Raw genomic sequence first — 12,133 nt, forward strand, 5'->3', positions numbered from 1 at the left:
TCCTCACCAAACAAGTCTGGTGGGGGAACCAGTTTAGTCCCGGTGACCCGACCATGAGGCAGGTAGTACTGGGTTACATGGTACCAGTAGCATATGCCATGACCTGACATAACATACATACATACATACATTTAAACAGACAGCTGAGATTTATATTATAGATATTTATTTTCACGTTCCATTTACTACTTTTCCACTCTACAAAAATAAACTAAAAGATTTGCATTGAGGGAATAAGATTCAAGCTCTCAGACTGATTGCAAGATTTAGCCTGAAGAAGTTGCTTTTCATAAGGAATCGCAACTGGAAGATGTATGCACATGTGTAGCCAATATTGTTTGTATAAATAAAGGTATTTATATAATACTGCTCTACTTGTTAGTGAGCACAGCTGATAAGCACTGGATCAACATTTAGGACGCCACAGCAATACAATCATTAATCTGTATAATTATAAAACTTTGTGGACCGTTCGCCCTTGCTTGAAATTGTTAGTTTGAATCAGTTTCAAAACGAGGAACAAAACAAATCAATTTTGATTTTGTTTTGTTTCTCCTTTTGCAACTGATTCATATCTAGCAATTATTAATCTTTATACTCAATATTAAAATAGCTCTAGGATACATATACCTATTGAGCTTATTATATATCTACAGTACTATGAGCACTGTTCCTTTAAAGTATCAATACATTAAATTAAACTTTGCTCTTTTAGACTTCCGGTCTACCCCCTCCCCCCGCTCTCTCTCTCTCTGTGTCTTTGTCTGTCTGTCTGTCTCTCCCTCCCTCCCTCCCTCTCTCTCTCTCTCTCTCTCTCTCTCTCTCTCTCTCTCTCTCTCTCTCTCTCTATATATATATATATATATATATATATATATATATATATATATATATATATCCAACACATTTTGAAAATAATTTCTGAAGAGGACGCTTCACAGAACGTCTGAAACGCGTTAAAAACGATTTCAATGATTTAAAAACATTATTACAATGATCTAAACATAATTCTCAATGAAAAACCAAGACACGGAATAATAAAATAATGTTAAAAAATACACATTGTTGGTGACTACCCCCTTATTTAAATATACATCTTTTTTCGTAAGAATTTCTTAACCCATTTTATATATATATATATATATATATATATATATATATATATATATATATATATTACTAGCTGGATGCCCGGTCGTACATTACCGTTTCTACCGAGATATAAAATTCTCCTGGTGGCTGTGACAGAACGCTTAAACATGATATTCTAATTTATGCAGATTGCGTATGTATTATTATAGAATCACTCCTCTATTAAATCTATATATATATATATAAATTCGTATTCCTGTCTGTTTATTTGTTTACGATTTGATTAATATATACAAAAAGGTTATTACTTTATTATTTCATTCATTCCTATATATAGTATGATTCTTGCAACATATACGATTAAGAGGTGACCTAATTTGCATATTACAGTAAGAAAAATCGATTTTATTAAATAATCGTATGTTATTTATTGTTTATAGTGAGAGAATTGTTTTACGTGTTCTATTTAAGTTTGTTATTCAAATTTGATTTATATTGATAACATATTTAACTTAATTTATTTTTACCGACATCGATTTTTTTTATAAACCGGTTTGAGTTATTTTCCCTGGACGCTAACTTTGTTCTTTTTGTTTTTGATTTCTTTTTCGGTGGATATTAAAACTAAAACTTTCAAGCATTATCTTTAGAATTAGTTTAAATAAAATAATTTCCGTAATTTCGCAACTAACGTTGTAGTCCAGTGGATTTTTATTTTAAAATAAACAAACAATCCAATTTTTCACAATTCTTCATTTAAAACAAAAAACAACAACAACAAAAAAAAAAAAAAAAAAAAAAACTTTCATTAACATTTTTTATGAGTTTCTTTCTCCACATTTTTTGGACATCGTAACTGCTATTTTTTTTCTTTTAATAACACAATAAGTCATAACTCATCATTTTTATAACATAAAAACGTGTATTTCGGTTAACGCAAATTCTACTTTGGTATTTTTAAAACTGAATTATATACAGTTTGTTTTCGTTGCAACAAACGTAATAATAAACCTTTCTAGACTGAGGCAGCATTAAAGAAATTCGCTTAAACTGGAATATAACCATAAAAAGGTGCTAAATATCCGGAGAATAGTTTCTCTTCGTATCCCTTCTGTCGAAATATCTGTTGGAGAGTTTGTCACATACTTCTTTTTTTTTTGGGGGGGGGGGAATTACATTTTCGTGTTTTCATTTGTTCTTTTATTTTTTGAAATTTTTGTTGGGGTTGACGTATAATAATGAAAAACTGCTCAATATTCTTAGTATAGCAGGTGTGGTCAAACCGAACTTCATATCGATCCTAGCAACACCGGGTATCCATGCTAGTATTATATATTATATATTACAAGGAATAATTTGCCCGGTCGACTAAAACAATTTTTTTAGATAATAATAATAATAATAATAATAATAATAATAATAATAATAATAATAATGTCGTTCATCAAATTCCATCTTTGTTTATTGATAATACCACCGCAGCTGATATTTGGGTTTGACGATGAATATTCGGAAAAGTCATTCTGATTAATGTTTAGTTATAAAAATATGCAAATGAAAAAAAATGACTTGCAGCGATTTTAAATGGTACCTCTTCGTTTATCGTAAATTGAACTTCTTAAAAAAAGAACAGAAAAAAGAAAAATTTAAAATATGGTGAGTTACATCCGGGTTTGAACTGGAGACCATTCGATCTGTAGTTGAATACTCTAATACTGACCCATGTCTCCAGTTCTGTTTTTTTTTTGTTTTTTTTTTAAGAAAAAATGATTTACTAAAAATCAAATCTCCCTTAATTTGCTGAGAATTATCTCCCTTGGCCGGTGAAACGTAAAATATTCTCCTGTAAAAATTCTTTTTTTTTATCTATAAAAGAAGAAAGACTATTTTTAGGATCAGATTTTTTTCGATTTTCGATACTTATCGGATGAATTTATGTACAAAACATATCTAAGAATACAGACAGACATATAATATATATGAAAACGTCCTTGTGTGTGTGTGTGTGTGTGTGTGTGCAGAATTGTATCTTAAAACTACTCTGTCAATTTTTAGTCTACAGACTTAGGACTTGATATATAGGGCATTCAGATCTGTGGAACAATATAATTTCGTTTTTAGCCGGTAAAAACAGCTGCTAACGAGTCAAAATTGGAACTTATGTGTATGTGTGAGTGTGTACATGCGTGTGTGAGTGTGTGTGTGTGAGCGCATATGTGTGTGTATGTGTGTGAGTGTAATAAAAATGAATTTACTTACGTAATTTGCGACTTTGAGTACATTCTTCAGTTCCATGGACATTCCATGGTGCTCCATCGCAAGAAAGACCGTGTTCAACACGATGATGAAGATGATGAAAACCTCGGTGAAAGAATCTGTAATGATGCAATGCGCACAGGATTGCACCTTCAACCAAGGATTGTAGCAGCATCCGCAGCACTGCTCACAACAAGAACAGTTTCGATCGTCAACGTGGGAATCTAAAAAATAAAGCAGAAAAGTTTAAATTGAAACATGCGTTACTTAATATGAAAACAAAAAAAAAATAAAATCATTGTCCCAACACAAATGAGTTGATTCGCTGAAGACTCATATACAACAAGTCATCAGTTTACAACGTCTCTGATTTACGACTTGTAGTTTCGTTGCATATTAGATCATATCTTAGATTGAATTATACTAGCTAACGAAGAAATGCACTCAAAACCAAAATTATATTTAAATTCATTCACTTGAGAATTTAGAGCTAAATATTCGGTGCTTATATAGTATGGGCCACAGGTTAAAATCAAAGTAAAAATTCTTTGATATCCTTACGTATCATGCAAAAATTAATATCCTAACCAACAATTAGGAAAATTTTTATTCTATAACTAGTAAAAGTACCCGTCGTTGACTGGGTTCAAAAACAGTCTACAGAAAATGGATTCTGATTTATGAAAGTATGATAGGTTATGAAAAGGAAGGCTTGTAAAGAGATAGCTTCGAATTTAGGGGTATCAAAACCAAAGCAAAATATGATGAAAGTAAAAATAAAATAAATAAACCCCATAATTTATTATACCATACCTGTTCCACTGAAACACTTATCACAATATTCTCTGGATCTATATTAAAAAAACCTTGTTAAACTTTGTAACATATTTCCATTCTGTGGAGGTCAGGTGCGAACGAACACCCCATAATTTTATTATACCATATTCCTTCAAACTGAAACATAATTATCAAAGTATACTTACGCAGATAGATATCAAAAGTCTTTATTAAAGTTTGTGCCTATTTCCATTCTATGGAGGCCAGGCGTGAACGCAGACCCCACAATTTTATCATACCATTCCTATTTAAGCTAAAACATACTTATCAAAGTATTTTTATGTACATCTATATCAAAAACACTTGTTAACGTTTTTTTTTAATTTTTTATTTCCATACTTTGTGGACCAGGCGGTACGCAGACACCACAATTTTAATGAACCACCATTCTGCAGGATCAAACATACCCATTCCTGTGTCTCGATACATCTTCTATCATTATATGTGATCAGTTTTCTATAATAGTCAACCATATAGGAGCCTATTCGTGACACACACACACACACACACACACACACACACACACACACACACACACACACACACACACACACACACACACACACACACACACACACACACACACACAGACATTCAGCTTTATATTATAGATATAAATCTCACCTGTCTGTTTTAATGTATGCATGTATGTATGTCTTGTAAACACTTTGATTTTGAAGCTTGACCCTTCGGGCGATAAATATCGAAAAATTGACCCAAAACATTAATTCCTTCACTCTCAACTGGGCACTTTTCTACAGGGAGGGGTCGCTTTTATGTTTTCGAAAATCATCGCCTCCTTTTTTTTTTCGCTCACAATTTCCCTTTTTTCTTTTTTGCTCAACCCTTATACACACCTCCACTTTCTCTTCTGCCTTTGCGTCACGGGTTCGAGTCTGCCTGCCTACTATAATTTTTTTTTGTTTTTGCTCAACACACACCTACAAACACCCGGCACCTGGGCAATTCCGGGCACCCAGGCTAGTTATAGATAAAAATTAGTTTTCCTATTTTACTCATCTGCTATTCATTCTCTTACAGAGCCTAAAACCAAACAAAAATTCCACCAGCAAGGTTTCTTTCCTAGAACTGTCTATCTGTGGAACACAATACCACACACATAGCTGTTTGTAAATTGGTTCAAGGACAGCCTGACTTATCTCCCCCTGTTTTATGAAAATGAAAAATTCCTGTAAAAAAAAAATGAAGTAAAAAACAGAAATAAACTAAGACATATGCATGCAAGTATTATATTTTTTCTAAACAGTTCAATTCTTGTGAGTAAAAACAAAAATACTCGAGCTGCGATCGAGGCCAAAACCAAAAGATAGTGAGTCAAGTATGATAACCATTCGGCCAGCTTGACATGATCTTTAAAATGCGTTTTCAAACAAACTTATACTTAACATAAGGAAGCTGTTATGTTTCACGACCATGCATTCGCAGTTAAGAAACAGTTGAAAACAGATAAAAATCCGAATCATCCCACGTACCAATTGTTCAATTTTGACCCCCTTAGCAGCTTTTTTGTCAGATGAAAACCGATTTCTGAATATCCTATATACCAAATTTCAAGTTTGTAGATCAAGAATTCGTTGAGTATATAGGTTGAGAAGTGTCCTTACACACAGTCTCACCTTTATAGATATATAGAAGATATTAATTTAACAAGTCAACAAAATTACGTCTTTGTTACATTTTTAGTGACTTATCAGATAAATTCCTTAAAAAACAGGAAAAACATTGTTTGAACAACTTACATATATATATATAGAAAGAGAGAGAGAGAGAGAGAGAGAGAGAGAGAGAGAGAGGGAGAGAGAAAGAGAAAGGGGTGTTCATTAAACCACAACTGAATGATAACATTATTTTCCAAGTTTCAGTAACGACAAGTAAAACACAGATTTTCCAGCACTTGTGATTTTAAATCCTTCGTAGATTAATGACTGTTGGATTAGCCAAATCCATCAAGATTTGAGGCCATAATAATCTTCACATCCATTGTTTTATCATCATTCAATTTCTATCGTACTTCATTTTTTTTTTTTTGAGTTGCTACTTCTTGAAGCTTTTAACTATTTTTTAGCATTTTAGTTCATTGTTGCTTTGTAATCAAATTATTTGATGAATCAATACCAAGTTTACTGGACATGTTTATATGTTATATTTGATGCGCTCGACCGATGGGTTTCTCTTATGTACAGTTTGTTGTCTAAAACAGATTTAGCATACAGCTAAACAGCAATCAGTGGAAACTAACAAACGCCTCGATCTAAGTTTGCCATCTATAGATTAGATTTTCTTTATATATATATACTAGCAGTTCAGCCCAGCTTTGCTCGGGTCCTATGTACTGTTCATAACTTTATGTGCATATATATATATTAAAAAGTTTGACTCATTTCTAGGTAACCTACATCTAAAATTTCAAGTATTTAGACCCAAAATTGGCGGAGGAGTTTGGTAGAGTCTGCAAAAGTCAATTCTTTAAACTTTGATCTCTTGGCAGCCAAATTTTCGCCCAAAAACTGATAAAAAAGTTTGCTGCATTTTTGAAGACCCTTTATGTAAAATTTCAAATGTTTAGACCAAAAATTTACTGAATAGTTTGCTAGAGACTGCAAAGGTCAAATCTTTTGAACTTTGACCTCTTGATAGCCAAATCTTCGGCTAAAAACTGATTAAAAAAATGGCCTTATTTCTGAATACATTTTATGTAAAATTTCAAATGTTTAGACCAAAAATTGGCTGAGAGTTCAAATTTTTAAAAATTTTAACCTCAATTTTGATCCCTTAATATTTATTGTTTTGGCTCAATTTATTTTTTAACTTTGACCCCCATCTTGACCCCATAAAATTTATTATTTTGGTCTCAAATCCAAATACAAAGTTTTACCCATGTCCAAGTTACCTACATCTAAAATTTCAAGTCTTTAGACCCAAAATTGGCGGAGAAATTTGGTAGAATCTGCAAAGGTCAACTCTTTCAACTTTGACATTTTGGCAGACAACTTTTCGCCCCAAAACTGATTAAAATGCTTGCCCCATGTCTGAATACCCGTTATGTATAAATTTCGAATGCTTAAACCCAAGATTGGCTGAGTAGTTTGCTAGACACCGCAAAGGTAAAATCTTTTGGACTTTGACCCCTTGGCAGTTCAAATTTTCGACCCAAACTGATTAAAAAGCTTGTCCTATCTTTGAATACCCTTTATGTAAAATTTCAAATGTTTAGACCAGAAATTGGCTTAGTAAGTTGGTAGCGACCGTGAACGTCTTGATGACATTAACTTATATAAATGGCCATTTTGACTCCCAACTAACGAATCTTTTTTTTTAAATTTTAGATATTATACATTCGGGGTTACAATTTTGTAGGTGTTTGTTATGTATTTTTCGAGTTTTAGCTCGTTATACGAACAGACATTTGCACTTTATATAATAGAATGTTAAGAAGTATATAACCTCAAAATATGTGACTTCCAGTGTATTATATCACATGATCTATTGTAAATCCAATCTTCCTTTTCTGTTGAACATTACACGATGAGTATGTGGGAGTGGAGGGCCTGGCATGCATTGAAAAAAACAATTTTCTTTTAATAACGGAACTATATCTTTATAAAATCATTACATAACAGAGAAGAAAATGAGGATCACCTGTAATATTTTCACCATCTTGTCTGCACAAAGTCAGCACCAGATTAACATTTATAAAGAAAAATCCTTAATAACTATAGAAAGTGCCTCATTATGAGAAAAAGTAAGCTTCCTAACTTCTTCTACCTCATCAAGACCCATAAGACCAATACCACCGCACAGACCACAACCACAGTATCCAGTATTGAGGGAACACCATACAAAATCTCTACTCCAACATCCGTTGCACACATAAACAGCTCAGATGAAGTCACCTGTAAGGTTACATTTACTACCACCAGAACAACTTTTATGCCTTCAACCTTCATGCTGTCATCCTCTACACCTCCGTATCCAGCAGTCGATGTTACCGACTTCATCTCCTCTATTCACTCTATTTGCTTCAGCCTTATAATTATCAATATATGTAAACTCCTACTCCAAATCTGTATTATATTTCTCTTTGTTTGTCTATCAATATAAAATCAATACTTTCAGGAGCACTAGGAACACTCATTTTGGCTATCTTGGGATACACCACTTCCTAGCAACATAAGAAAGACTAACTCTTCTCCCCCGACGTCTGAATTCCGCCTGGACTATCTAACATCTCCTCTTCAACTCCCTCCTTTCGACTAACTAACTTGCTTGTAATATATTAAAACTAATCCTTTGTGCTTACATCATTCAACTACACAAAGACATAACAGGTGACTTCTCAGTCACGTTTTCTCTGGACAAATTTATTGTTTATACTTAGGTTTAAAAACCTATTTTGTTTATATATATTTCATGTTCTTCTTTATTTGTTTATTGTTCCTAAGATTTCCACTACTTTATGTCCTTTTAAAACACAATCTAATTTTCATACTGATAATCATAATAATGTGCTTTCATTATGATAACTTCTTTAAATAAACATCTAACTTTTAATAATAATAGCCGATCTTACAATCGAATATTAGCAAGGCTTCTCCGGTATCTTCCGGGAAGCATAATATATAAAATATGTATAAAAGACAATGAGAAATTGAATCAAGGAAAAGACCGAGACGATACAATGCAAAAAAAAAAAAAAAAAAAAAAAATGCAAAAAAATAAATAAATAAATAAAAATAATTAAAAAAAAACAACTGAATTCTTAAGGAAAACTACCCCACATGAACTACAAATGTTAACTGGCCACATGGCAACTGCAACAAAAGTAAAACAAAAAGATAGAAACGAATACAAGATGGAACTAAGAAAACTGAAACTTGTAAGTAAACTATCCCCCCCCCCATCGCAAAAAAGAGAGAAAATATTGTAGTGTCGGCATCGACTGGCACCACACCAAATATTCACAAAGGATCAAGGAGAATGAAAGACTGAGGAGAAAGAACACTAATCAGACCTCCACTGAAAGAGTGCAAATAGGACTGGCATCTTGGGGAGGTTTATTGCCACTGAAATCCCAGTGAGGACCAATGGTTAGTGCCAGAGAGAAATCAACATCAACAGCTGTTGCGATAATGCAAAGTCATTTGCAAAGGTTATTGAAAGAGGTGGAAAGTAGATTTGTCACTCAGCCTCTAAAGAATACCAACAGTTGTTGTCAGTGAGTAATCTCTGATGATGGTCTGTGTGAGAACTCCTAGTGAGTATAAATAATAATAATAATAATAATAATAATAATAATAATAATAATAATAATAATAATCCTCCACTCTATAATAAAGACAATGCATATTTCTTTGTGTGTGTGTGTGTCCTGGCTTGAAGTAGTTGCCTGTCTAGCCGCACTGATGAACTGTGATACATCTGTTCAGTATGGCCGACCCATACTAGTTATTATGAGGAATGGACCACCTTCTTCAAGTGATGTTATTCAAGTAACAGTATGAAGCTGTATACTGCACCAGACTAGATGGATACTTCTCCTGGAATCCAATAAGACCAAGAGCCCACAAGAAAGATATACTGTAACCTATCGTATGGTCAATTGGGGAAAGGGAAATTATGTTCCCGACTTCTTTACAAAGTCAGTGTTTGAAATATAAAGAAGAAATTTAATGGAATATTCGAATGTCTATGTAGCTCATATAGAGATTAAGTGATACCTCAGGAAAGGGGGGGGGCTCTTGATTTCTGAGAACTTTGCCTGAAGTAAAATGAAACAAGATAAGGGGATGCAGTTTGGATTTTTTTTCTTTTTTTTTACAAGGGAGTCACCACTTATCAAGACCCAAAGGCCACTCGAGGATAAGGGTTAATGAATGTAAGGTGTTAGTATAGTAATCGTTAATGATGTAATTTCGGTATAATTTGATTATTTAAGGACTTGTTTAATTTAAACTTGAAGGCTACCAGAAGGACACACATACATTCGGCTGGGAAGCAGGCCAATGAAACAATGTTCCACAGGCGAGCAGTTCTAGGAAGGAAGTTGTGTTCATGGAATCTGCATTTAGATTTAGGCACAGATAGGGAGTGAGGGAAAACTGTTTATAGTGGCTGTTGATAGTAGTTATAGCTAGTCGAGTGTTTTTTTGTGAAAGTTTGGCAAGGGGAGGGACCGTAGATTGGAGCTCAGACGAGCACTTACTATGAAAATAAGCATAGAGCAGAAACAGGCTCGTAACATCTTCTGCGTGAAAGAGGCTGCATTGAAGAAAGACGTTCATCACTTACTAGGTTTCGAAGCCAGTTTTAAACTCTATCAAAGCAGGATAGGTCCGCGCCGAGCAGTTTCTGCCCAGATGTGGCAACAGTGAGACAAAATGAGGATCTGTTGGTGATTTTTTTCCCAAAAATTTGGCAAAGAAGGGATGGTTTGAGACAGAATAAGGATTAGTTAGTGATTTCCTTTTTTGCATATCTGACAAAGGGTAACGTCTTTAACCGTTTGAGACATAATAAGGATTGTTTAGTGGCTTCGTCACCACATCTGACGTTAGGGATGATTTAATACAGAATACTAATCATTTTAACAATTTGCATTCCCAAAGAAAAAGCAAAAAACAGAAACTATTCAGCAGTTTTTTTTCTTCTGATTTTTGAAAAAGAAAAAAAAAATGCAGTTAATGAAAAACTGTCTCAAGCCGTTACTTAATATTTTCAGTTGGCAGAATTAATTCAAGATGGCAATCAACATCTTCATAAGAGCCTCTACAGAATTCTGTACAGTGTCAATTTCGTATCCATAGCAACCAGATGGAATTATGATATTGGTAACGGCTGGTGAGAAGTTGAGGTGACAAAACTGGAAGAAGCTGATGAGAATAATAAAATATTGTTCTGACATGTGACAACAGACGATCTCCAATGTTTCATGTACATCGATTAGAAGCCAAACTTGATGTCGTCTACCCAGAAGCAGACTCCCCTCCCAATTGCCACCCATGGAATCGTCAATAAAATTCACAATCCTTTCTGCTATCCAACCATATTTGGTACAAATAAACTTTAGTTTGGACGTGACTTGTCCACCAATATTTTTCATGTTTTAAGTGAAGTTACTTATCTCCCTCTTGCGAAGGGATGATGTGACGCAAGGGTTGGAAAGTGGGGTTTGAAAAGTCAGCACCCTAGACGGAGAGCATTCTGGCCTGCAAAAAAAAAAAAAAAAAAGAAAAAAAAAGAAAAGAAATAGTCGGCATTTCCTGGTAGGGGCTTCTCAGGCGATTAGTAATAAACTAATCCCTTTCTCAAAGAAAGAAGGTAAACGTTTGAAAGGTAGCCCTCCTAGAACTGCACAGGACCAGAGACATACCTCAGCTAACAGGGAACATGCCATCTCAACAATGTCCAAGACTCTGTTTGCTTTGGTGTTGAGGGGGAAAAAAAGCACGAATTTTGCAGCACTTTCCAAACTTTGATGGATTAATGGTTTTGTTAGATTAAGCAAATCTATTAGAATATGATTACATGATAATCTTCGAATCCAATATTCGATCATCACCCACTTTCTTCCATTCTTCATAGCTTTTTCTGATTCTGCCTTATCTAATATATAAAAGACTATATGTCTATCTGTCTATTTTTCTGTCTCCAGAGCGGTGCTAGGGGCCTCAAATGATTGAATTTTTTATGAACCGTTCTTTTATGGGTCTTTAATCGGTTAAAATAGTTTTTAAGGGGTCAAAAATAGATTAAAATTGAAAAAAAAACATCGTTATACATTTTGTACATTCATCTTAATTTATTTTCATTTTTAATTTTTGATCTATACATATGCGTGTCACGTTGGTATATATAATTATGATTATAATTAAAAATTAATTATTCTTTATACCTACAGAAACTAGAGTTCCATGTTTACGCAATCATC

General features: G+C 33.6%; 1 protein-coding gene across 4 annotated transcripts in view; it reads right to left on the reverse strand.

Annotated features, from left to right (window-relative positions):
* Positions 1 to 12,133, reverse strand: part of LOC145277923 (sodium channel protein 1 brain-like) — a 1,166,286-nt gene that overhangs the window by 245,379 nt on the left and 908,774 nt on the right. For all 4 annotated transcript variants that reach the window (XM_080129995.1, XM_080129992.1, XM_080129994.1 and 1 more), the window contains one exon: positions 3,352 to 3,572. In XM_080129995.1, the coding sequence (XP_079986121.1) occupies positions 3,352 to 3,572 (221 nt within the window). The remainder of the gene's footprint in view (positions 1 to 3,351; positions 3,573 to 12,133) is intronic.

The sequence above is a fragment of the Euprymna scolopes genome, chromosome 6, assembly GCF_053919585.1.
Source record: "Euprymna scolopes isolate OS-2025 chromosome 6, ASM5391958v1, whole genome shotgun sequence".
Taxonomy (NCBI): Eukaryota; Metazoa; Mollusca; class Cephalopoda; order Sepiida; family Sepiolidae; genus Euprymna; species Euprymna scolopes.